This window comes from Theropithecus gelada, chromosome 16 (assembly GCF_003255815.1).
Source record: "Theropithecus gelada isolate Dixy chromosome 16, Tgel_1.0, whole genome shotgun sequence".
Classification (NCBI taxonomy): domain Eukaryota; kingdom Metazoa; phylum Chordata; class Mammalia; order Primates; family Cercopithecidae; genus Theropithecus; species Theropithecus gelada.
Window position 1 is genome coordinate 9,006,353 of NC_037684.1, and position 27,320 is coordinate 9,033,672.

At 44.7% G+C, this 27,320-nt stretch overlaps 1 protein-coding gene across 3 annotated transcripts in view; it reads right to left on the bottom strand.

Moving 5' to 3' along the window:
* Window positions 1-1,953: 1,953 nt before the first annotated feature.
* The window catches only part of RFFL (ring finger and FYVE like domain containing E3 ubiquitin protein ligase), an 80,978-nt gene continuing 55,611 nt past the window's right edge, over window positions 1,954-27,320 (bottom strand). For 2 of the 3 annotated variants that reach the window (XM_025361413.1, XM_025361414.1), the window contains exons 2-7: window positions 19,570-19,757; window positions 14,586-14,996; window positions 10,745-10,828; window positions 9,598-9,808; window positions 7,985-8,008; window positions 1,954-5,155 (exon numbers count right to left, since the gene is read on the bottom strand). In XM_025361413.1, the coding sequence (XP_025217198.1) occupies window positions 4,974-5,155; window positions 7,985-8,008; window positions 9,598-9,808; window positions 10,745-10,828; window positions 14,586-14,996; window positions 19,570-19,749 (1,092 nt within the window). In that variant the 5' untranslated portion in view covers window positions 19,750-19,757 and the 3' untranslated portion in view covers window positions 1,954-4,973. The remainder of the gene's footprint in view (window positions 5,156-7,984; window positions 8,009-9,597; window positions 9,809-10,744; window positions 10,829-14,585; window positions 14,997-19,569; window positions 19,758-27,320) is intronic. The other variant, XM_025361415.1, reaches the window with a different exon arrangement.

A 27,320-nucleotide genomic window follows, 5' to 3' on the forward strand; every position in this document is an offset into this window, starting at 1 on the left:
TTCAGCTAACACTCCACTCTGAGTGCAGGCTCATCAGGACACCATACGGTTGTAAATTGGCTTCCATGTCCCAGTCCCGGCTTTTGAGGGTCAATTCTCTCCTTATGAACAAATTAGCAGGCTCTGGGCTTGTAAGATCAAGGAGTACTGCACCACCGCCCCCGCCTGGCCCAGATTTGATCTGATTGACTTTGGCTTCCACCTACTGTTTAAAATGTGTATGTTGGAGTAGGGACAGCACAGGGGAGGGGTTACTTTCCTGACTCTAGCCCAGGACATTTGGTGTTTTTGAATAGGCACCGTTCAGCCTGGCTTCAGTATTAGGAATAAGGTACTCTTTTTATTCCATCCTCTATGGAGACAAAAAGCTGCTCCTCCTTTGAGTACTGACCTACATAGATTTCCATTTCTTCAGCCTCAGGCCAAACAACTGGACAGGGCAGCAGAACAAGACTGTCTCCTCGGGATCCTGCCAAAGGCACTGTCCTCTCCAACCTGGACCCAGCCCCACTTGCCCTTACTGGTTGCTTACACCCAGAGTGCACACTCACAGGAAAGGGGCTCTACTGGCTGCAGGTGATCATCTTGTCCCTTCTCTGCCTTAGTGTGTGTTATTGCCATTTCAATGTCAGTGGTTTTTTATGTATTTTCTTCCAGTCTTTGCTGCTGAGATCTGACTGTATATACTATTTTGTATCCTTTCATGTATTTCTTTCATCTATTTCAATGCAACCCTCAACATCATCATCATAAATCTCTCCAGCAAAATCCTGGAGGCCTCCCTCTTCTGAACCTTTACGTGCTGCTGGCTGGCATCAAGCAGAGGTCATCACTGGGCGCTGAACAGGTCAGCTCCCTAGGGCAATGTGAGCAAAGTGCTGGGGCTCATCCTTGATCCTTTATGCCCTTTTTGGCAAGATTCCTTTCTCAGTCACAGAGCAGATGGACACATAATCTTGTTCTCCCAGGGGCTGCATTCTTGGGAGTCTTTTCCCTGCGCCTTGGGCGCCTGGTCAGGGAGGTTTGTACAAGCCTGTGCACAACACAGCAGTCTGTCACGAGGCTGGGCCAACCTTTTTTTTTTTTTTTTAACAGACTTTTGCTCTGTCATTCAGGCTGGAGTGCAGTGGTGCAATCTCAGCTCACTGCAACCTCTGCTTCCCAGGTTCACAAGCAATTCTCATGCCTCAGCCTCCCGAGTGGCTGAGACTTAACAGGCACACACCATCACTCCCAGCTAAGTTTTTGTATTTTTAGTAGAGACCGCGTTTCGCCATGTTATCCAGACTGGTCTCAAACTCCTGGCCTCAAGTCATCCACCCACCCCAGCCACTCAAAGTGTTGGGATTACAGGCATGATCCATGGCGCCCAGCCTGAGCCAACCTTTTCTGAGCCATAGTCCAACTGTACTACAGCTGTATCCAAAAGGTACCATGTATCTCCCAGGGTAACCTGAAGACCTAACTGGGCACATTAGCTGTCCTGATTCCTTTCCATTTCAGATCTTTAAGGCCCATCTCTTATAGATCAGTGTAAATATCTGAACTTGGTGCTTCAACCCAATTGGTCTTGGGATTCATCCTTTTCCTACCCAGCTCTCATTCTCTTCTAGGCTATTCCATGGCCTCTTCCACATATTACATTTGTGGTCCTTGGCAAGTTACAACAACACTGAGCATCTTGTCACTTCACCCAACCACAGGCTAATCCCAGGCCATGTGCACATCCCAGGATTAGCTTGTGGTTTATCAGTTATTTTGTCAATTGTTTGTTTGTTTGTTTAATACAGGGTCTCACTCTGTTGCCCCGGCTGGAGTGTGGTGGCAATCAGAGCTCACTGCAGCTTCAATCTCCTGGCTCAAGTGATCCTCCCACCTCAGCCTTCCAAGTAGTTGGGACTACCCACATGCACCACCATGCATGGCTAATTTTTTGTTTTTTTGGCTTTTTTGTTTTTTTAAGTAGACACTTGGTCTGACTACATTGCCCAGACTGGTCTCAAACTCCTAAGCTCAAGCAGTCTTCCCACCTTGGCTTCCTCAAGTGTTGAAATTATAGCGTGAACCACTGTCAGGCTCTTTTGTCAGTGCTATCAACCTCTAACATCCTCACACCAGACAAGACAGGTATCTGTATTAAAACTTTATTACAAAATTATAAAGCAGAGCTCTGTAACAAAATAATACACATTTGGGTTTGCTTTAACCTCCAAGTAAGTCTGAGAAAATCTTAATATAAGCCACTTGAAGTAACAATTCACATCCAAGAAATTTCCACAAATTTATACAATGTATATTGAGCACTAGTTCCTGTACAGCTTACTCTTATTAGTTTGGATCCAACTATTCCAATGTATTATGAACCAGTCAGCTATCTGTCTTTTGAAACAAGTCTTAACTGAAATTTCAGAGCAATCAGCAAAAGCTACGGAATAATTGTAAGAATTAGATGTTTCCATGATAATTAAAACCAAGGATCCATGAGGGGCAGGAGGGAAGATTCAAAGATTTAAAAAAATTAAATTTTAGATCTTGGTTAAATATGAACTGGAATGGGATCCTGGAACTCCCAACTTTTATTTGGTGTAATAAAAATGATGCAAAAAAAAAAAAATCAGGGTTGTTTGACACCTTTTTTCCTAAAGGGAAACTTTCACCAAAAGGGGATAAAAGACTTAAAAGGCAAAATGAGTAAACGACCTCAGTTTTAATTCTTACTGAGGTTACTAACCAGCTATCAGTATATTATTTTCGGGTTGGAGGAGGAGGTAAGGCTTCAGCAGAGAAAGCAGGTTGTAAGTAGAGGGCCAGCTTCTGCCCTTAAGTTACTGCTAGATCTTAACTGAATTGCACATACATAGATCTGTTTTACAGAGGAACTGAGCAGCTGAATGAATGATCCTTTGCTAAATTGGTAGGCATTGTAAACGATAGTATTTACTGCCCATGAGAAAAGCGGAAAGGGATGTCTCCATGAGCAAATCTGATTCCCCCAACTCCTGCAAAGGCTGTGGTTCAGAATCAAATCATCCAGGACTTTGTATAATGTTGAGGTAAGTGGCCCAGTGTTCAGCTGACAACTACTTTATGCAGTTATTTCATTCCTCCAAAGGGGTTTAGTGGTTGGTGATGGAAGGAAAGCATAAATATATCTGTACCAATGTAATAAGTCCCTTTAGAGGTTTCCCTCTGCCATCCAGTGTCATGATTGGCTCTAGTCTCAGATTTTTCAGCTGCATGGGAGGGATAAGGGATGGGAGTTGTCTGCCAAGGCATTTAGGGTTTGCATAGTTTATCCATTGGTAATGGGAAAACACTGCTCTCCTGATAATGTGTTTTGTGCTTGGCCACGCTTCTCCAGCAAACTCTTAAGCCCTCCAGCTCCTCTAGGGTTGTAAAGACTGTGAGGGCTCAAAAAAATCACTTACTCATTGTATGGTCCTTCCTCAAGAGCCTAGAAAATGCTTTCTCCTCCTGGGTGTGGTGGCTCACGCTTGTAATCCCAGCACTTTGGGAAGCCAAGGTGGGCAGATCACAAGGTCAGGAGTTGGAGATCAGCCTGGTCAACATGGTGAAACCCCATCTCTACTAAAAATACAAAAATTAACCAGGTGTGGTGGCGGGCGCCTATAATCCCAGCTACTCCGGAGGCTAAGGCAAGATAATTGCTTGAACCTGGGAGATGGAGGTTGCAGTAAGCCAAGACTGCACCACTGCACTCCAGCCTGGGCAACAGAGACTCTCAAAAAGAAAAAAAGAAAAGAAAATGCTTTCTCCCTGACCTGCCCCCAAAAATCAGTAGGCTAGGAAAGGAAATGAAAGTAGGGTCTCCTTACTCCCCACCAACCTGGGAAATAAAGACTTGAACTGTCGGCTCACAACAGAATCCAGTCTCATTCAGTACCTCCTGAAAGCTCTTAAGTGCTGTCTTAACGTTTGCTCTCCAGGAACTTTAAGAGAAGTCTGGCCAGAGAAGAGCACAGGCTCTTTGCCTAAATCTATTTCTTCAATGAGACCAAATTTAAAACTACCATGGATTAGGGAGGGATTTCATTCTCAGGGGAAAATGGCTTAAGACTCCTTCGAGTTAGGAAAAGGATCAGAAGCCAAGTCAATATTAAGCAGAGGGCCACTGCCTCCACCCATTGCGTCCCCTTTCCACATAAACTAAGGATGGTGCAAATCAGGTCCCAAGAGAAGCAGCAGCAGGGATTATGCACGCACTTTCCCTTGCAGACAGAAACAAATTTCCCAGCAGTTTGGGAGCCTGATGTTTTGTTGGCTCCCAGAGTTGGGTCAGGAGACCAACAGCTTCCAATCCCAGCATTTAAGGAAGCAACTCTTAATAACTTTGAAATTTTTCTATAGCATTTGTGTTTCATTTCTCACAAAAGATAAGTTTACTGGTCTAAAATCTGTCCTAAGGACCACTATCGGTCTGGTAAACTAACATTTTTGGTCCAAAGAAATAAATGGATTTAGGCAGTGTAGCAAGAGACTTTAGCAGAGTTAAAGCACAGAAAGCTGGAGAGACCAGAAATTTAAATCCAAATGTGCTGGGCAGGAGGACTTCTGATTGATGAAACACATGGGCAAGCACTTCCCATGTGGGGAGGGGATGGGCTGGGTACAGGAGAGGGGGTGAAACTGTGTCTAGGTTCAGGGAGAAAGACAGGACCCAAGTTCTGGAAAGTTCTCTGTTCATCAGTTACCATCATCACTCCAAGATCACTGAACCAAGAACATACCCATGTGATTTACACAAGTTCCCACTGGCCTTGGGCTTTGTCAGCCAAGAGGTACACCCCTGTGGCAAGACAGGCATGCTCAGGGGTGACATGCATCTTGCTTGCCCTGGTCTTGGGAACACTGCAGTATTTCTACTAGCTTGCTCTTCTGCAAGCTGGCCAACCCTGAGCCCAGACACCCCAGGCTATTTCCCTGTAAGGCACTGAAGAAACCGATGCAAGCTCTCAGGACCGGAAGACATGCACAGCTCGGATTACATACTGCCGGCAGATGGGACATTCATTCATGCGCTTGCCACACTTGGTACAGGTTACCATGTGGCCACACTCCAGCAGAACACAGTCAATGGGTGAGTCCATGCAGATCTTACACAGGTTCTCCTCCAAGCCTGATGGTACTGCTCCCCCTGTACAAACACACAGGGCAGAAACAAAGGGGCAGAGGAGTAAGTGAGGAGACTGTCTTAAGTATATAGGGGTAACTGGGGGAGGGAGGTGGGAGATAACAGGTACACTGTGAACAAACTCCCAATGCACAGGCTTCCCTCAAATACAGCTCCTCCAAGGAAGCATTTCCTCAGTAACCAACTCGGGTTACTTGTTTAATCCACACTTCCTCCCCTCCAACAGGTATAGATTTGAAAAGTACAGTACTTGTGGATCAGATACATCCCAGAACATGAGAACTAAGACAAAGTTCTCAAAGCTTAAAAGAAATAATTTTCAGACAGCTAAGGCTATAATACAGTGAGTGTGTGAGTGGCACTTAGGGACTCATTATCCCCTGAGGCAGAACAGGCTAAAAAGATAAAACTGGTTCAGAAAAGTTTAGATAGAAATGGAACTGTGGTGAATGGTTCATTAAGGATCACATGGCTTATCTATAAACATATCCTCCATGTAATAAAGTCAAGGTTCATGGGGGACCCCTCTGCTATCTCACGAACTACTCCCAGGATTCCTAAGGAAACTTCCTGGTGGAGAAGCCTGGCAGAGATTATTGCTCCCTCTTTCTACCCCCACAAAACTTTTTTATACCCCCATGACTGCTTATCACATTGGATTAAAATTTTGAGTTTACCTACTTACTGCCCCAGTAGACTGTGAGCTCTTTAATTCTACATATTCAATCAATTTTTACAATTATATGCTTAGCATTTATTCCATGCTCCGAGGTTAGATACTCATCTTTGAAGCCCCCAGTGCCAGTCATATGGTAGGTACTCTAAATGTCTGATGAATGAACATCTTCCCAAGGGAATGACAACATCCCACATTTACTGAATGCTTACCGTGTGCTAGGCAGGGTCCTGAAAGCTTTGCATGTATTAACTCACTGAAACCTCACAAAAACTATGAAGTAGGACCTCTTGTTATTTTCATTTTATAGATGAGGCCAACCGGGGCAAAAAAATAAGTGGCTTACCCAAGGGCACACAGCTGCTAAGTCGAGGAGCCAGGATGCAAACCCAGGCAGGCTGGCCCCACAGCTCCTGCTCTAGAATGGCCTTCTGCCTAACTGCCCTAAGAGTATAAACTATCCACAGAGATCAACTGCCAAGTGCACAGAGTTCTCAATAAATGCTAACTGGCCTGTGTCACTAGCAGAATATAGTGGGCATGACTAGTATCCTAGTAGAGCTGACCCAAACAGAAAAAGTCATGTTCAAAAGCCCAGCCATCTCCAACATGTCTTAAATTGTAGCCTGAAATAGGTACCCATAAAAAGGAACTGATCTCACACAAGTCACCTCTACCATCTGGGGGTTGGCCACCCCATAGAGGAATTCTCCCTTATTGCATCTATACTTTCTCTCTTCTGGACTATTCAAAAGTTAAAAAATACTTCCCCTTAGCAGGTAGGCTGGATGTGAAAGGGAGTGAAACCTATTTGCCTCTTTTGAGGTGCTGTTAGCCCGAACAAAAGTTTAGAGACTACAAATACCTAAGATGAGTGGGAATAATTTATAATTTTCAATTACTCATTCTCTGAGGAGTAACAACAAACGCATTAACTCAGCTGTCAGCATTCTCCCAGGGAATCAGACAAAGAAAGGAAGCACCAAGTAGATCAGCCTGATCTTGGTACCAGGTGATGCTGGGGGGTGGGGTGGTGGGGGTAGGTCTAGAACTCCAAATGGTTTTGGGGAATTGAGAAAAGCTCAGCTGTTTTTTATGTCTGATGCCCATTCTGAGCAAAAGGCCATTTTACTAAATAAATTTGGGAAGTCTTCTGAAATAGTTTTAAAATGCTTGCAGGCTAGTCCAAGACTACTCTAAGAACGTTCTCTCTTGGGAGGGAGTTCACAACCACATACCCTTGAGGCTTTTTGAAAACACATAGCATATTTCAGAATGTCCCCACAGATGGTCAGGAGTTCTGCAGTGTGTTCTGGGAGTACCTGAGGGCCCAGCGTGGTCTTTAAGTGAATGGCAGCTGAGCTGAGATATATAGCTTATGCCCAGAGAGTAGCACATGTGTTAGCTCCAGAGTAGCTCTAACCATTACCGGCCCTGTACAAACAGGGCTGTCTTAGGTCACCACCCTTTCTTTTTGGTTAGTACCAGAAGCTGCTAAACACCCTGATTCTCCAGAAGGTGCACACAGAGACCCTCCCTACCCAGACCAGAACTGAACACACCAGGATTTTTTAAAAATGAGCTGAGTGTGATACATGCCACCCCTTCTCTGTTTTAGTGGAGACATACACATCAGTCAGGCTACCCCTGATATGCTCCACGCTGCTTCCTACACAGGGAGCACAGAGAATTTCTTTTTTTTTTTTTTTGAGACGGAATCTCACTCTGTCGCCCAGGCTGGAGTGCAGTGGCGCGATCTCGGTTCTCCGCAAGCTCTGCCTCCCGGGTTCACGCCATTCTCCTGTCTCAGCCTCCAGAGTAGCTGGGACTACAGGCGCCCACCACCACGCCTGGCTAATTTTTTCGTATTTTCAGTAGAAACGGGGTTTCACCGTGTTAGCCAGGATGGTCTCAATCTCCTGACCTTGTGATCCACCCACCTCAGCCTCCCAAAGTGCTGAGATTACAGGCGTGAGCCACCACGGCTGGCCTCAGAGAGAATTTCTAAAGATGGTGAGAGGCCCCCTGGGTCTCTCTGAGTTTCCCACACACCCTCTCTCTGGAGGCTGAAATGCTCAGAATTCTTAAGACTACTAAAGGGGGTTGAAGAGGACAAAAGAGCCTAAACCCATTCCCAAACAGAAACAACTACATACCGTTTTGGTCTTCGGCACCACTGACTGAAAAGGAAAGAGAAGGATGTCTGAATAGGTGATGGCATGATGGTACAAACAAAGTCTCTTACTGCCCTGACATCGTTTCTGAACTCTTACCACTCCCTGCTGGGAACCAGGCTTGCCAAGAGCCTAAATGGACATCAGCCCTCTTTACTCACTATACATGCTCAGAACTCACACAAAGCATCTGATCTTTTTTTTTTTTTTTTTTTTTTTTGAGATGGAGTCTCACTCTGTTGCCTAGGCTGGAGTGCAGTGGCATGATCTTGGCTCACTGCAACCTCTTTCTCCTGGGTTCAAGTGATTCTCCTGCCTCGGCCTCCCAAGTACCTGGGGACTACAGGCACATGCCACCACTCCCAGCTAATTTTTTGTTTTTGGTGGAGACGGGGTTTCACCATGTTACCTAGGCTGGTCTTGAACTCCTAATCTCAAGTGATCCACCTGCCTCAGCTTCCCAGAGTGCTGGGATTACAGGCATGAGCCATTGCACCCTGGTCTACTCTTAGAAAAATGTATTCCATCAGTTTGCACAGACTGCCAAGTAGAAGGATACTTTATATGCGCAATATGCTTTTCTATTTTGAAGCCAGCAATAAAGTCAAGAAAGAATGAACTATCTAGCTGTTTCAGTCAGTCAGGGAATCTGGATAAAATTCCCACGTGGAGTCATCTGTTCTGTTCCCCAGGTCCTGACAACTCAAGAGAAGACTCTTGAAACAATCCCAAAGGGAAAACAGACAGTAGTCCTCAGTCTGTAATCAGGTGAAGAGTCAGTCAGATGTCCCCTAACACTGATAAATTTGAGCTACTGGTAGAAGACAGCCTGAAATCTGACTTCGACCACTCTTACCAAGCAAGGAATCAGTATGTTGCTCTGTAGGAACTGAATCAATTGGGGATGGGAGGGAAGGAGAAGATTCTGTGGTGAAATAATTTCAGGAAATGCTAAGTTCAAAACAGCCAAAACACATTTCTCTTCTGCAGGACTTCACTGCCTTTAATATAAAAATCTACCATAAATCAGTAATGAAGATACAGTATGAGGTATTTTTCCCTGAACTCATTTAACCACAGACCCAGATATTTTCCTGGGCATCTGCTGAATGATACAGTGTAAAATGCCCTGGGAAATGAACAAAAGGAAAAGCCCAAGTGCGGACAGAACATATACCTTCTCCTACTATGTATGTAGATTCATTTTCTACCTCCCAAATCTTCAGAACAAGCATTCTTATGCTAAGGTAAGAAAACTTACAAGGTGGTGGTGAGTAGGGAGGGGATAGCATATGGTGAGAAAGGCTATGGACTTAGACCAGAAAATTCTCAGTTAAAACTGGGCTCTATGGTAAAAGGGTGATGCTAATAATGTCTATTTCATAGGTTGCTCTAAGGAATAAATATATGCAATGCCTAATCTAGTTTTGACACTCAACCACAAATGACAACTATTATTAGATGGTGCAGATATGTAAGGTGTCTCCTTCCATGGCTAAAAGTGTGGAAATTGAGTCAAGTCAGTGCCATCAGGCTTTGGAGTGACAGCAAACACTTCTGAGCTCTGTATAGCTACCATGCAGATAGCCCCTCACCCAGGTGCTGGAGTCCTTTCTGATCCTTGTATAGCCGAGTCACTCTCTCCATCAGCTCCCACTTCTCACAGCAGCCCTTGTAGTTGACAAAGTTGCGAGCCAAGATCTCTTTCAGCTGCCGCACTGTCAGGCCTTCAATGTCCTCCAGGTCAGTCAGGTCAGACAGAGAGGCCCTTCGGCCTGGGACGAAGCTGTCCTCTGAGTCAATAGACTGCAATGGCAAAGAAGAGATCAGTGTGCTCAGCTCTTACCTCCTCAAGCTGTTTCTCCAAGGACCCCAAAGCACTCACCACATCATAATTTTGGTGACTGACCTCATGAAAGGTAGGAACAGAGACAGGATGAGTACCTGGCATGGGGCTCTGCATTGCAAAATTTACTAGAATCTCTTCCTGACCCATGATTCTGTGCTTAGGAGCAAAGAGACACAGACCAACCAATCAGTGTGACACAGTACTAGATAGAAGTATGGTAGAAGGAGCGCTGGTTTGAGTCATATGACCCTAATTTTGAATCTTGACTGCTCTGCTGGTTAATGCTAAATAATATCCAGCAAGTTGCTTACCACTCTGAGCCTGTTTGCCCCTCCATAAAGGGGAGAGAGCAGTCATACCCCACAGGGTCCTGTAGAGGTTAAATATGGCTGCACATGAAACCCAGCATGGTGCTGGCCCTTCTCCCCTGGAGACTTCTACTTGCCCACAAGAGGCACATTTCCCTGGCAAGTACTCCTCTGTACACAATCTTGGCCACAGCTCCCTGGTCTGTGCTCTGGACTGGCCCTGCCTGGTTAATTGTCTGACCTCCTTCCCTTGACAATGGCTACAGTGTGCTAGAAGCAGGAGAAAAGAACAAGATTTTCACAGCAGCAGCACAAGCCTGCCCTCTGGCAGCTCTTGGAAAGTCAAGAGACTGGAAATATAATGGGCCATGAGGCTTCTCAGTCCCCACTATGACCTCACAACTCCTTATAAACACACTGACAGCTTCACCAGTTAACCTGGAACACTAACACTAAACCCTATCCCAAAAATATAATTTCGGAAGCACTATCATCACACATTTATTCTCTCTCCACCCGAAGAGGTTCCTTAGAACACCAGTGAAAGAGCAAAGGTGAAGACACAGACCCGAGCAGAGGCCCCACCTGGGTCTCATCCTCAGCAGGTGCTCTGGCCACGCTCTCCAGGTAGACGGGTTCCTCTTGATCCTGAGACACATGGCCATTGGCCTGTGGGAAGAGAAAAGTAACATCACATCTAGAGATGTCCCAGAGATCTGCATAGCATGGGCCTCTTTTCAACTCACACAATGTCCACAATGTATTCCCATCACGCCCAGAAATCCGGAGCCTCTTAGAGCGTCATTACAAAAGCCTGCTCTCTCATACCAACTTTGTCAAGCAGAGAAACAACACAAATACATTTCAATAGACAAAGCTGCCCTCTAGAACAAAATTGCATTAATTCTGCACACACCAGGATGGCAGTAGCCACCACTCACCATCAATTTCATCTCAGCTTGAGCAACACAGGTGAAGGGAAGGTCACTGTGTCCATTCTGCTGCTGGACTGCTCTCTATCTGGCATTAAGGTTTTTCTTGACACTGATCCAAAATTGCCATCCCTATTCCTGGTTCTGCTCCTCAAACCATAGTCTGCTGGGTTTTGTTTTGTTTTGTTTTTTCCCCAAACTGTTTATACCATGTTTTCCCCTCCTTCACACTAAATCTCCCTGGCTTCCTTATCTGACAGTGATGGGACAAAGTTTCCAGACCATCACCACCCTAGTCTCTTTTCTGCCTAGTAACTACTCTCACATTCTGGAAATGTGTTTCCATGTTGAGCACACTATTATTAAGTGCTATGTCTAGACCTAGTCAAAGAATATTTTAATGTATCTAAGAATCTATTAGCCTAATACTATAAAACACTGCCTATGCTTATGGAATTTCATTATGCTTAGAATTTTCACTTCTCAAAAGGTTCCTCCTGAGTACTCCTTTAGGAGGTTTGGCCAAAGAGTAGGCAGAACTGTGAGCCTCCTAATTCCATCACCATTTAAGCTACAAACCCCTCAGGTAGATCCTCCTCACCCACTACTCCCTGCATGCAAAGGGCCTGCTGTGAGCTCAGAGCAAAGAGGTGTCTGAGCTCACAGGCCTTTTCCACCAGATTCTGGGGATGCCAGTGAAGGGACAATCTGGGAAACCAAAGTCACCCACTGACCCCAGCCACTCATCCCACATTAGGATGCATAATATGGAGCTAATCAAGAGGAGGCAACCAACTGCAATGGAAATGAAAAGTAGAAATAACAAAATGCCAAGTGAAGGCAAGATCAAATGCATAGTACACATGTATAGGGATGGATCCAAATCAATGTCTTCATCAACAATGTTTTCTCTTAGCTTACTCTAGGTCCTCACTGGTCTCTCAGGCAGTGTCACCTTGGAATTACCCTGGAATCCTTCAGAGCCTAACCTGTTCCTAAGTAGATATCTTTCAGATGTCCTGTTTCCTAGAAAGAGAAACGACCTCATGCTGCAAAGCATGCTCGTCTTTCCAGTTTGCCCACTGGTTAAATAAAAATCCGAAACTAGAATCTGTCCACAGTTGTGCTTATTCTATACCTTCCTTGCCTAGCAACTATTGATTGCTAGGGCACTAAAGGTAGAAGAACGAACTCTGGTTGAGCAAGTATTATAAGGAAATTTACATTCTAGGTGCAGCTCACTTGTGAACTTGTCAGACAGCACTGCGTAAGTTACTTAATTCTTCCATGCCTGTTTTTCCTGCTTGCAAAGTGCAGCTCTCACCAGAACAGCGGATGTAAGCAGACATTAAGGTCTCCTGAAAATCTCAGAGGAAAAGTACCCACTTAGATCTTGTATGTAGGGTCACCTTTAGGTGCAATCTGGAAATTTCTGGTTAATGACAGGAAGCTTATAATCTTTCATTGAAAAATCTACCTGAAGGTTTGGTTGGTTTTTTGTTTTTGTTTTCTGAGACAGGATCTCACTCTGTTGCCCAAGCTGAAGTGTGGTGGCACGATCACAGCTCACTGCAGCCTCGACCTCCCAGGCTTAAATGATCCTCCCACCTGAGCCTCTTGAGTAGCTATAGGTGCCCACCACCACGCCCAGCTAATTTTTGTATTTTTTTGTAGAGACAGGGTTTTGCCATGTTGCCAGGCTAGTCTCAAATTCCTAGGCTCAAACGATCCGCCTGCCTCAGCTTCCCAAAGTGCTGGGATTACAGGCATGAACCACCATGCCCAGCCAAGGTTCTTTACAGAAAAAGAATTCCTCAAGTTCTTTTCCTAGCTCCTTATACACAGAGTGCTCACAAAACACACACACACACACACACACACACACACACAAGCAAAGGGAAGAATGTATAGTAGGAGTTAAAATCTGTCTAGCAGACCAAGAGTCAGAGCTTAGGAAAGAGTTAAAGTACAGCTGTGGAGAAAAACATGCTCAGGCCAAAAAGGGAGTTAAATGATTTTACTGCAGTTAAATTATGCTATCACATTGGCCTTTATGCCTCAGTGCTTGTCCAGAGCTGAATCAGGGGGCCCAGTCCTGGCAAAGGAAGTGATCATAAACAAGCAGCAGCAGCCATCCACATCATGTGTAGGAACTAACAGCACTAGCACTATACCAGCTGTAAGTAGCTCAGAGCTCTTTCAGACATGGTATCACACATTCAGATCTCTCAAGATCCTGGCAAGATCAAAAGTGGTCTGTGATTACTAACCCCATTTCATTGTTGTAGGCTCAACGTTTGCCCAAGGGGACCAAGAAGTCAGTGACAAAAGGGGATGTGGAAATTAGATCTCGTAGTTCCTAATTCCCCCATATTGCCCAAGCCCTATATCAAGGGTCCCCAACCCCTGGGCCACAGACTGGTACTGGTCCATGGCTTGTTAGGAACCCAGATGCACAGCAGGAGGTGAGTGGCTGGCAAGCGAGCATTACTGCTTGAGCTTCGCCTCCTGTCAGATAAGTGGTGGCATTAGATTGTCCTAGGAGTGTGAACCCTGTTGTGAACTGCTTGCATGCGAGGGATCTAGGATGCATGCTCCTTATGAAAATCTAACTAATGCCTGATGATCTGGGTGGAACAGTTTCATCCTGAAACCAAGGCGCCCCAGCCTGCGGAAAAATGGTCTTCCAAAACCAGTCCTTGGTGCTAAAAAGGTTAGGGACTGCTGCTATAAATAACAGAGTCACTAAGGCACTTCTGCAACATCACCACTTCTTATACAACAGTTATGTCCACTGGCCTCACTCTAATCCAGGAGTTAGCTGGTCTACGTGTCCACCTTCCCTCTTCTGGGGGCTTTTTGAGAGAGTGTATTACTCATTTCTGTACTCCCCAGGCCTGGGTCATGATTCAGTTGATGTGCTGCTCTTAGCTTCCAAGCCCCCCAGGATAATGAAGAAGCAGCATACAAGTACAGCATGCCAACTACTCCTGCTTCCAGTCAGTGACTGGTAAGAGAAGCAGTGTCTTTGTCTGTTTCCCCACCCTTCCTTACCTCCATATAGCCCTTTGCTTTCCTATATTCCTTGTGATGGTTACTAAGGAACTAAGTTCCCAATCCAGCCAATGAAGACCAGAACAAAGGAATTAAGTTGGAAGACAAATTGGACCAGAACTAAATCTGATGGCTTAATGGTTATTTTTCTCAAAATATTTCTGGAATGATGAACTTTAAAAAAATGTCTAACTAGGATATGTGTGTATTAAAAACAAAAAGCAAACAAAAAAATTTGGTATTGTGCATATCATCTCTGAAGAAAGCCAAAACATGAGTCTGATACCCAGAAAACACTTGGTGCACCAGTAGTCAGAAAGGCTTCACATAATCAAGACACTTAGCCTTATACCCCATTATCACAACACAGGCAGGAGAGGAAAATGAAAATGAGCCCTCAAACTGGCACAGACTGGCAAAGACTACAAATGGGCCCTTACCTGCTGATTCTCCTGAACCTGGGCTGGGGGAACAGAGGTGGCTTGTGCAGATGAAGAGGGGAGGTTGGGTGAGGTAGGTGGAACCATGCTGGAGTGAGGCTGGGTCAGGAAGGCCTGCTGCTCAGGAAAGTCTGGGGACAAGGTGGAGGCATGAGTCCTGCCCTCCTGGGAGATTATAGGCTGCTGGCCAAGGACCAAGAGCACCAGCTCTTCTTTCTCCCGGCACATTTCGGTAGAGATGTCATGGAGGCTGAGATAGTCCCTCAAGTCCTTCACCTTCATCTTCATGAGCTCCTCTCGCTGAAAGGCTGTAGCTCGAAACCGTTGGCAGAGAAGGCAGAGGCGGGGCCCATTCCCCACTTGGCTCAAACAGGTCATGCAGAAATTTTTCTTACAGTCCAAGCAGGTCTGCTGCTTAGAGGAAGAGACACAGGAAACCATGTCAGATTGAGAGAACAAGACAGAGAGTGAGATGGGAGCTTCAGAGCTGCCAAGCCCAGCAGGATCTCCTCCAGTCATTCTTACTTTTACTAAGCTCTCTCACATAACTAAGGGTGCAAGCCACTTTCAGATTTTAGATTAAAAGCCACTCAGGGGTGGCAGACCTCCAGTGTGTATTGTGTATATCCATGTACAGGACACTTCACATTTATTATTTAATTTGAGGCTTACTTTATTTATTGACGAAGCACCTGAGGTATTAATCAAGACTACCAGCTTTAGAATCAAAAAGTTCTGCATTTTTATTAAGCCTCCCCTCCCTTATTTCTTGCAGTATCACCTTGGGTGTGTAATTTAGCCTCTCTGGTGCTCAGTTTCCACATCTGTGAAATGGGGTTGATAACAGTATCTACCTCATGGGGTGGTTGTGAAGATTAAGAGAGAATTCATTCAGCATATCTAACACAAAATGAGTCCTCAACAAGTGTTAGCTGTTTTATTATAGCTAGGAAATATTAGCTAACGGTGAGAGCCAGGATTCAAATTCTAAACTAGAATTATTTCTGCATGAAGGTTATGGTGGTTGTTACAATTAATATTAATTTACTGAAGTGCTTCTATATGCTAGCTTGTCATTTAATTCTCAAAGCGACACTGCAAAGTAGGTATTAGTGTTCTTCCCTGATCCACAGACAAAGCAACCGAGGCTTAGGGAGATCAACTACTGTATTCAAGGTCAGGCAGTAAACAGGAGAGCTGGGATTCACACTCAAGGTCTGTCGGAGGCTAATGCTCATGATCACATTCTTCCCACCAGGCCATGCTGCAGAGCTTAGTTCCATTCAAGCACAGAACAGTTCTGAGTCAAGGGCCTGGCTTCCCATCTCCAAATTCCCCACCCACTGCCCCATCGACATAGGCTCCCCACTCCAGGAAGGTCCACTCAGAGTGCTGGGAACCCAGTGGTGCTTACGACCATATCCAAGACAAATATTTAGATAGCAACGGGAGACCGTCTGGACATCAGGGTACTCTCGTTACTGAAAGCACAGAGTGTCTCAGTTAGGCAACGCCTGATGGGCAAGCTGGTACTGCCTGGCAGCAGCTACTCTGGCAGTCACTGACAACACACGAAGGCTTACTCAGCCCACAGGAAGCAATCCTCAGCCTCTCACCCCACAGGCTGAGCAAGCACAGTGACATCTGGCTGAGCTCTGTTCTGGCCAAGAGCATGTCACACCCCCAAAAAGAGAGGTAATTCCTGAGCACACTGGGATTGGCCTCGAGGGCACCCTCACTAATCCTTTAAAGAAGTTAAAAACTTTTCTTCCTGTGTTGACTTAAGTAGTAACTTAAATATTTCTGGTCCATCTTTTCAAAATATAGAAAGCTGTTCAAGCTAAAAAAGAATGCTTAAGAGACAAGATTCTCATAGTCAAGATCACAGACACTCTGGACTGAAGTAAATGTCTGCATAGTTAAGATAGTTATATGTTTTGTCTAAGTATCATTCATATAGTAAAAGGAAAAGAAAATAATATTTACCACCCAGTTATGGCTATTAAGACTTAGAAGGCATTGCAAAGGGACATATATCAAGCTCCCTAATTCTCCACACAGTTATAACCAAACAATACACTGTTCAGAGACAGACTTAAAAGGATGCATGGCTGCACTAGCAGTGTAACGGTGTTGGCACCAGTAGCCACGCAGGCAGAAAATGGATGTTTTCAGGTATTTGGGGTTCATTCACATCTAAAGCTTTTCTATTGGGAAATGAAGTGTGCTCAGGATGACTGAGACTGAAACAAACAGGCTTCAATGTCATAAACCTGTGGGCCTGACATGGAATATTACTTAAGTCAATGCAGTTTGACAAGACCTAGCTTGACACAATTATAAAGCCTGCATTGCTCAATCAGCCAGATCCAAACAACTCTCTATTCTTTCTTCAAATGTGTGTGGCTTGTTGGATGCAAGATCAGAATGCAGACAGCAACCTAGCTTCTATACACCCACTGGCTCACAGGGGACTCTGAAATAAGCTGGCACCTGAAACACACCCTACAGGAACAGGATAGGGCTTGAGGCTAAAACCCCAGTTTGCAGTGGAAGGAGAGAACAAGAGGAAAGGAAAAAAGGGCTGTCAACAAATGCAGGCAGAATAAGCAAAGGACACACTTATGTATAAATTATACCAAATGGTTCAAAACAACTGAGTAACCAGGTAGTATGAAAGATGAGTTAGTGGAGGCAACCAACGTGCCTGCAGAAATGCCCAGAGTGCACTGAGATATCCAGCATCACAGAACTGGCCATGGCACCTCAGGTGGGCACCATCCTTCAAGGATGCTGTGTGCAGGGCTCTGCTGGCTCCCGTTTGCCAACTGCCCTTCCCTTGCTCCTACTCCCTCCCACCCCTATTCCCTGGAATATGGGAAATATTACATGAGAGAATGTATATAAAACCTTAGCACAAGGTAGATGCTCCAGAAAAGGTAAAACAGTCACCTTTAATTTCTTTTCCCCTTACCGGCACCTAAGACCCAGTCCTCTCTTAACACTCTGAGATCTGAATATCACTTCCATGGCTCCAAGCATAACCTCCTCCTCCAACTGGTCCAACTAAAGAGGCTGGGTGCCAGACTCCCTCCAAAACTGTCGGTCACAGCTAAACCACAGAGAGGTATTACCAATAGAGGTGGGGTATTTGGCTTGTGGCAAAATTACAGTCTGCCATTTCTCTTTAGGACTGAAAACTCAGGGAATGCAAGGGCCACATCTTCCTTATGTTCTCTCTATAAAGTCCTGAATGTTATCTGTGCTTTGCACCCAGAAAGCAATCAGAAAATACTGACCATAATGAAGAAAAAGGAAAAGAAAAAGACAGTAGGATCCATGTAATCATTTCAATTCAAGCACTTCTAGAAAAAGACATTTTGAAAGCCCCTGGCTGTTAAATGCCAAACCCTTAAGATAAGAATGCTGATCCACTTAAGCATGAAATTACAAATGAAAAATTCTCATAGATGAAAACACCCTTAATATTCACAAAATTCACTGTAAATTGCACAAAATTCATACTTTTGTAGCAAGAAAATATTGTACCAATAATCATCTTTTACCATCCAAACTGGAATTTTTCTTCCCCTCACAGAAGCTCTTCTTGTTACACACACTTTTCTTTTGTCACATTGTATGGTGTGCACTGTCCTCACCTCCCTGTGCGACTGCAAGCTCCCTGTTAAGCAGGAATGACCTTCTTCATCTCTGCCTCCCTAGCCCAGGCAATTCCTGATACACAGTAGATATTCAGTAATTCATTTTCCAATAAATAAGAAAAAAAGCACCTTATTTTAATCATTGCCTTGCTTCTCTAGGCACCCAGGCCTATAACTGTCATCTTCTACTCGACATGCCGAACGTCTTCTGGAGGGAGCTTTGGAATCAAGGACCTGGGTTTGAATCCCGGCTCTGTCATTTAATAACTATGTGATCTTGAGCACTACTGAAGTCAAGGGAAAAGAATGAGTATTTTAATATCTCTCATGCTATTTGTCAGGAATTTAACACATTCAATGTTCTTCTTAAATTTTAAACCCTGAGCCCTAGTTTCTCATATGTAAAATGGGATTTGGGAGATTCTAAAATGTATATCATAGCTATTGTGCGGATTAAATGAAATAAAAAAAATTTAAATTCCTTAAACAGTCCTTTGCACATAGCAGATGGTTTAAAAGTATGATTTCCTCTCAAATTTCGCTTGATCACCATTTTAACATCATATCCTATCACTTATTCTGGGCTGCAAACTTCCCATTCTGCAGAAAAATGCAGAATGCAGGAGTTCTTTATCCAGGTGAGGGTTTACCTTCTGCCCTAGTCCTGCTTGATCACAGATAACTCACTGTCTCTGGAAGAGGGAGGGTGCACACCTAGACACCATAATCCAGCCAGTAATTTTACTTCCAGCTCACTCATTTGGGAAGCATGGCTCCCAAGCATTTCAAATGAAATCTGCTACAGTAAATAAGCTCCAGTCTTTGTTATGGTCCTAATGTATCTGAGGCATCCTTAACATTGTTTTTGATAAAAAGAACAAGTTAATCTGCAATCAGGTCTTTTGTGATGGTGGCTAATGAAGTAAATAACATCAAGTGCCTACGACATTCTAAGCATTGTGCTAGGCACCCTTCATGGCTTTCTTGTCTCACTTTATTCCCACAACACTGAAAGATGAGGACAACAATCATCCCATTTTATAACAGGGAAACTGAATCTCAAGAGAGGTTAAATCATATAGCTAGTAAGCAGCAAAGCTGATAACTGAATTCAGGTCTACTGACTCCAAATCTATGCTGACATGCTTTGCTTTTGCTTTTACTTGGTTAGTTCTTCTTGAACATTTTTGTGAAAGGGACAGGTCTGGGTCACCAGCATTACACAGAGAAAGGCAAGGTTGCAGGCACTCAGAGGGGTCAGCAGTGCTTGCCCATGGTCCATAGGCTGCAGTGGCAGAGCAGGCCAAGAAGTCAGCACTCACCTTCCTGGCTGTGCTTGCAAAGTGAGCCCCACAGGACTTGCAGCTTGGTTCCAGGCCTGTTGGGGAAGGGAAGGAGCTGTACCCAGGGTTGGAATAGGCCTGCATCCTGGCTCCCTGGGGTGGTGGGACCTCTTCAGGCTGTCCATCCAGGCAGAACCAGTTGCAGCAGGTTGCCCACATGATAAAATCTGGTGCAAGGGAGGAAAGGGGAAAAGGTCAGAGTTAAGATACACCTCTACTGTCCTTTTGATGTCCGAGAGCACAGGTGAGCAGTGATACTCAATCCACACATGCCACCAAGGTAGAGGGGTGGATGTGTTTTCAAGGATCACAGATTTCTTTTTTTTTTTTTCTCCCAAGACAGAGTTTCGCTCTTGTTGCCCAGGCTGGAGTGCAGTGGTGTGATCTTGGCTCACCGCAACCTCCGCCTCCTGGGTTCAAGCAATTCTCCAGCCTCAGCCTCCCGAACAGTTTGGATTACAGGTGCCCGCCACCATGCCTGGCTAAATTTTTTGTATTTTTAATAGAGACAGGGTTTCACCACATTGGCCAGGCTGGTCTCAAACTCCTGATGTTGTGATGGGCCCACTTTGGCTTCCCAAAGTGCTAGGATTAAGGCGTGAGCCATGGCACTGGGCTGGGGAAGACTATTGTTAATTGCTTTATATAAACAATGCAACCCAGACTCAAAGAAATAAAATATATAGCTAATATATAGAGAGTTAATATACAGAGTTGAGATTCTACAAACCCAGGTTTTCTGACTCCAAACCTAACATCCTTTTCCCCATACTATGTTGTCCATTCATTGATTTCCCGTCCTGCCAGCCAGTAAAACTACTCTTACATTTGTACCCCCAATCCTAGATAAACTTCTATCACAGCACCTATTATACTTTCTTGCCCAGGTATATCTTGCTCTTTATTTTCTATTACTAAGCCATAAATTCCTCCAAGGGCAGGGAATATTCTTTCATTATGTACCGTACTGTTCCCTAGCACTATTGTCCACGTAGCAGAAGCTCAACAAATATTTGCTTCCTTCCTGAATCAGAGCCTCTGTAGGTTTATTAAGAAGTGTTCAGAGCCAGGTGTGGTGGCTCACACCTGTTAATCCCAGCACTTTGGGAGACTGAGGCAAGCGGATAACCTGAGGTCAGGAGTTTGAGACCAGCTTGACCAACATGGAGAAACTCCATCTCTACTAAAAATACAAAATTAGCCAGGTGTGGTGGCACATGTCTGAAATCCCAGTTACTCAGAAGGCTGAGGGAGGAGAATGGCTTGAACCCAGGCGGCGGAGGTTGCAGTGACGGGAGATTACGCCACTGCACTCCAGCCTGGGTGACAAGAGTGAAACTCCATCTCAAAAAAAAAAAAAAGAAGTGTTGGCCAGGTATGGTGGCTTACGCCTATAATCCCAGCACTTTGAGAAGCCAAGGTGGGAGGATCACTCGATCTCAGGAGTTCAAGACCAGTCTGGCCAACATGGCAAAATCCCATCTCTACAAAAAAATACAAAAATTAGCCAGGGGTAGTGGCACACACCTGTAATCCAGGAACTCAGGAGGCTGAGATATGAGGATCACTTCAGCCTGAGAGGCAGAGGTGGCAGTGAGCTGAGATTGTGCCACTGCACTACTATACTCCAGCCTGGGTGACAAAGTGAGACCCTGTCTCAAAAAAAAAAAAAAAAAAAAGGAGGGGTGGTTTATTACTCCCATTTTACATATCAAATGCAGGTACTGGGGACAAAGGGGTGATGATTTCTACGATCAGAAAACAAAGAGGATCTGGATTGAATCCCTCAAATGTCAGAATAACCCAACAATTGTAAGAGGGCCCACTCAAATGCCAAGCATTGATGTGAGATATGAGTGTTTTTCTCAGTCGACTAAAGCAGCCAATGTAGACACATTGAGCCTGAACTCTTTGCTTACAGAGATAATAAACGAAACATTTAGTGTTATTATTCGATAATCAGTTCACACAATAGAATGCTCTGCTGCCTCCTGACTCATTGTTTTAACAAAGGCACTTTCATAAAGTGGAAGGAACTAAGAAGCCAACTGATTCAACCTGGGTCATTTTATAGAGGAAAAAAGAATGAGAACCAGCAAGGGGAAGTAACTTCCTAGGTCAAATAGCTCATAACCTTAGACCTCTTCACTTCTCTAGGTCCTTTTTAGCTTTCCAACACTGCCTCCACTGCACCTGTGATATAATTCTCTCCCCTGCAGGGGTCCCTGGTTAACACCTGTCTCCCCAGCTTGCCTCTGACCCCGACCACAACAGGGATTGTGATAGTCTAACAGTGCCCAGTTAGACAGGTAGCTCAACAAGAACCAGCAAATGAATGAATCATATCCAATATCTAAGTCTTAACTAATCACACATTTGTTCAGTCTTCAGCACATCAAGAACATTTCTCTCTTGACTCGATATAACCTGTTTGAGGGTTCTAAGTTCCCAGAAGAGGAACTTAGTTCCCAAGAACTTAAGTTCCCAGAAGAAGAATTGCAAGTAATCTGGCCTTTACTTGCAATTAACAGTTCACATGGAATAATGAAGTAAAGAGTTCTTCACAGAGTGTGTGTATGATAAAGTAAATGAGCTCTTTGTTGGCAAGAGAATGGAGATAACAGAGGAGGAATAGCCCTCTAAAATAGATATTTTGTAATTTTTTTTTTTTTTTTTTTTTTTTTTGAGACAGGGGTCTCACTGGGTCACCCAGGCTGGAGTGGAGTGGTATGATCTCAGTTCACTGCAACTGCCGCCTCCCAGGTTCAAGTGATTCTCCTGCCTCAGCCTCCTGAATAGCTGGGATTACAGGCGTGTGTCATCATGCCCAGCTAATTTTTTTTTTTTTTTTTTTTGAGATGGAGTCTTGCTCTGTCGCCCAGCCTTGAGTGCAGTGGTGCAATCTCGGCTCACTGCAAGCTCCACCTCCCGGGTTCACACCATTCTCCTGCCTCAGCCTCCCAAGTAGCTGGGACTACAGGCGCCCGCCACCATGCCTGGCTAATTTTTTGTATTTTTAGTAGAGATGGGGGTTTCACCGTGTTAGCCAGGATGGTCTCGATCTCCTGACCTCATGATCCACCCAACTTGGCCTCCTAAAGTGCTGGGATTACAGTTGTGAGCCACCGCACCTGGCCAATTTTTGTATTTTTAGTAGAGACTGAGTTTTGTCATATTGCCCAGGCTGGTCTCAAGCTCCTGACCTCAAGTGATCCACCTGCCTCGGCCTCCCAAAGTGCTGGCATTACAGGTGTGAGTCACCATGCCCCGCCAAATTTTGTAATTCTTTAAATCACATGTTGATAGACAAATCTGAGACAGTGTGTAATAATAAAAAGAATATAGAATCTGGAATAAGAAGGCCTCAGTCCTAAGTCCTGCTCTACTACTTAAAGGCTGTGTTATCTACCTCTAACAAGTAATAGACTTTCTGTACTTCATTTTTCTCATCTGGACAGTCTGTATGCTATAAAGCACTATATAAACATTAGTTGTTGTTATCTGCATTATAACAATGCTTTTAACTACAATTTTTCTGGGAAGGCAAAGGTACAAAATAAACCTAATAAACCTACAGATTTCACAACAATTACCATCTGGCTTTCCGGGCTTGTCCCCTGCAAAGAGGACAAGGTTGTAGACAATTCACTAACTTTTTTTTGGGATGGAGTCTCATTCTGTCGCCCAGGCTGGAGTGCAGAGGCGGGAGCTCAGCTCACTGTAACCTCTGCCTCCCAGGTTCAAGTGATTCTCCTACCTCAGCCTCCCGAGTAGCTGGGATTACAGGCGCCTGCTACCATGCCTGGCTAATTTTTGTATTTAGCCAGGGCTAAATACAATACATGTTTGGGCTGAAGATAAAGGTTTGGGAACACGTGGCCCACCCGAAGTACGTAAAGCCAGAGTGGGGCCGGAGACTGATTAGATGGTCTGGGTCAGAAGAGAAGGCGGCACGGGAAAACCACATCTACAAGGCAGCAGGGGAAAGCCCACAGCAGCACAGAGGAAAAAAGAATGCTCAGAGAAGGTGGAACTGGAGAGTGTTTTTAGTTTCAAGAAGAAATTATCAACGCTGTCAAATGTCTCAGAGAACAGAATACAAGGAAGAATGCAAAATGCCCAGTGGACTAAGGTTTAGGAAAGTGTCCATATGTGTTCTCTGCCTAAGCAGTTTAGGAAGAAAGAAGCTGATAATCATAGGTTGGAAAGTGAATGAAAAGTAAGAATTCACACAATTCCAAGGATAAATTATTATTTCAAGAAACTTGACTGTAAAGTGAAAGGAAGAGAGAAGGCAGTTGCTAAAGAAGATCTGGTGTCACCAGGATAAATGTAGACATATTCACAAACTGCTGAGGAGTCCCCAAAAGATTAAGAGACTGTAGAGGAAGTGAAGCTGGCAATAAATGGGAGTAGGAGTAAAGGCTGGAGTAGAAAAAGAAGTGATCCGGCTGGGCGCGGTGGCTCATGCCTGTAATCCCAGCACTTTGGGAGGCCGAGGTGGGCGGATCACCTGAGGTCAGGAGTTCGAGACCAGCCTGGCCAGCATGGTGAAACCCCATCTCCACTAAAAATACAAAATTACCCGGGTGTGGTGGCACGCACCTGTAATCCAAGCTACTCAGGAAGCTGAGACAGCAGAATCACTTGAACCCGGGAGGTGAAGTTGCAGTGAGCCACCGCACTTCAGCCTGGGCATTTTGAGCGAAATGCCGTCTCAAAAATAAATAAATAAATAGGAAAAAGAAGTCATCATGTGATCAGGATTAGGGGGTAGGTCTATTCCCAGGCAGGATAAAAGTCACTTCATTCACCAGACAGTGGGACAGAGGTGAAGGCAGGTGTAACCAAATATATGTTTATAGTATTAGCAATAGAAAAGTGGAAGTATGAAATAAACAGGAAAGGGGCTAGGCACAGTGGCTCACATCTATAATCCCAGCATGTTGGGAGGCCAAGGCAGGAGGATCGCTTGAGGCCAGGAATTCATGATCAACCTGGGCAAGATACTGAGACTCCATCTCTATAAAAAACAGTAATAATAGGCCGGCCGTGGTGGCTCACACCTGTAATCCCAGCACTTTGGGAGGCCAAGGTGGGCGGATTATGAAGTCAGGAGATAGAGACCATCCTGGCTAACACAGTGAAACCCCGTCTCTACTAAAAAAATACAAAAAATTAGCCAGGTGTGGTGGCGGGCACCTGTAGTCATAACTACCTGGGAGGCTGAGGCAGGAGAATGGCGTGAACCCAGGAAGCAGAGCTTGCAGTGAGCCGAGATCATGTCACTGCACTGCAGCCTGGGTGACAGAGCAAGATTCTGTCTCAAAAAAATAAAAAATAAAAAATAAAAAATAATAATAAAAATTAGCTGGGCATGGTGGCACGCACCTGTAGTCCCAGCTATGTGAGAGGACAGAGGATCACTTGAGTCCAGGAGGATGTAGTGAGCTATGATTGTGCCATAGCACACTCCAGTCTAGGCACCACAGTCTAGGTAAGTTTCTGTCTCAAAAATTAAAAAAATTAAAAAGGAAAGGGGAGATAGATTTAGCCACAAGAAAAAAGTAAACTTTTGTTCCACACAAGGAATCTACAGGTTGTAAATTTTTCCTACAAGGACTTTGCACAAAATGGGCAGACCCACCTGGTAAGGCACAATCAGTAGGAAAAACTAGAAAGTTGTATATTGTTTAAATCCATGTACTTTTTTTTTTCTTTCTTTTTTTTCTTGAGACAGAGTCTCACTCTGTCACCCAGGCTGGAGTGCAATGGCACGATCTTGGCTCACTGCAACCGCCACCTCCCATGTTGAAGTGATTCTCCTGCCTCAGCCTCCCGAGTAGCTGGGACAACAGGGAGCTACCACACCCAGCTAATTTTTGTGTTTTTAGTAGAGATGGGGTTTTGCCATGTTGGCCAGCCTCATCTCACACTCCTGACTTCAGGTGATCCACCTGCCTTGGCCTCCCAAAGTGCTGAGATTACAAGCGTGAGCCACCATGCCCGGCAAAAATCCATGTACTTTAACAAGCGCTTAGGAAGCACCAGCTCTATTGTGGGTACTGGAAACACCAAAAGTGATTTCAACTAGGTCCTTGTCCCGAGGGGATCTGGGGCCTTGAAAGGCATATAACTCAACTTGAACATCTTGATACAAGACAGAAGAAAACTCTTCTTTGGCTGGAGTCAAGAGAACCCATCTTCCTCCATACTATTTTTATTCTCTTAACTTTGGTTCTAACCTTAAGTGCCTCTTCTGAACATCTCTGAAAGAAGAGCTATCAGCCTATTCAAGTATTTGGCTAATTTTAAAAAGGAGGCTGGCTGGCGTGGTGGCTCAGGCCTGTAATCCCAGCACTTTGTGAGGCCAAGGTGGGTGAATCACATGGTCAGGAGAGCAAGACCAATCCCGGCTAACATGGTGAAACCTCGTCTCTACTAAAAATACAAAAATTAGAGGCCGGGGCGCGGTGGCTCAAGCCTGTAATCCCAGCACTTTGGGAGGCCAAGACGGGCAGATCACGAGGTCAGGAGATCGAGACCATCCTGGCTAACACGGTGAAACCCCATCTCTACTAAAAAATACAAAAAAAAAACTAGCCGGGTGAGGTGGCGGGCGCCTGCAGTCCCAGCTACTCAGGAGGCTGAGGCAGGAGAATGGCGTAAACCCGGGAGGCGGAGCTTGCAGTGAGCTGAGATCCGGCCACTGCACTCCAGCCTGGGCGACAGAGCAAGACTCCGTCTCAAAAAAAAAAAAAAAAAAAATTAGCTGGGCATGGTGGCGGGCGCCTGTAGTCCCGCTACTCAGGAGGCTGAGGCAGGAGAATCACTTGAACCCGACAGGCGGAGGTTGCAGTGAGCCAAGATTGCACCACTGCACTCCAGCCTGGGCAACAGAGCGAGACTCCATCTCAAAAAAAAAAAAAAAAAAGGTTGCCATTCTGTTATCCCATAGTCTCCAAGTTTAGATGGAGAATGAAGTCTTATGCTAGGAATATACATATGTGGGGAAGGGGGTTATTACAGGAAAGAGCAGGTAGTGGCAAAATTCTCCAATGCTAACATACCTTAGACCTGCTCAGTCTAACAGAACAGGTTTGCCAAAGTCAGCCGACTAGGCTTTTACTCTCTCCCTCTCTCTCTCTCTCTCTCTATATATATATATAATTACTTTTTTCTTTTTTATTATTATTTTTTTTTTGAGATGGAGTTTCACTCTTATCACCCAGGCTAGTGTTGGGACTACAGGTGTGCATCACTACACCTGGCTAATTTTGTATTTTTAGTAGAGATGCGGTTTCACCATGTTGGCCAGGCTAGTCTTGAACTCCTGACCTCAGGTGAGATACGCCTGCCTCAGCCTCCCAAAGTGCTGGAATTACAGGCATAAGCCACCACGCCTGGCCACTCTGACAGGTATTGAAACAAACAAACAAAAAAAAACATGTCCTAATGTGGTCAGTTAGAAGTACTCTCCTGCCAAACTGGAAAGCCCTAACCCTAAATAACAACTACGTTCAGGGTTATATCAGAGGGTGGAAGGAAAGAGTTTGTAACAAGGCTATACAAGCTAAAATACTTTTCTCTTGGGAATATATTTTTCATTCCTCATCCCTAAATAGATAGATATACATACATGGCATTTGATATTGCTATTAAAGGACTGAAAGTGGAACTAATTGTGAGGTGTAGAAAGAATTCTCCCTAAGGTGAAAACTGAAAAAATT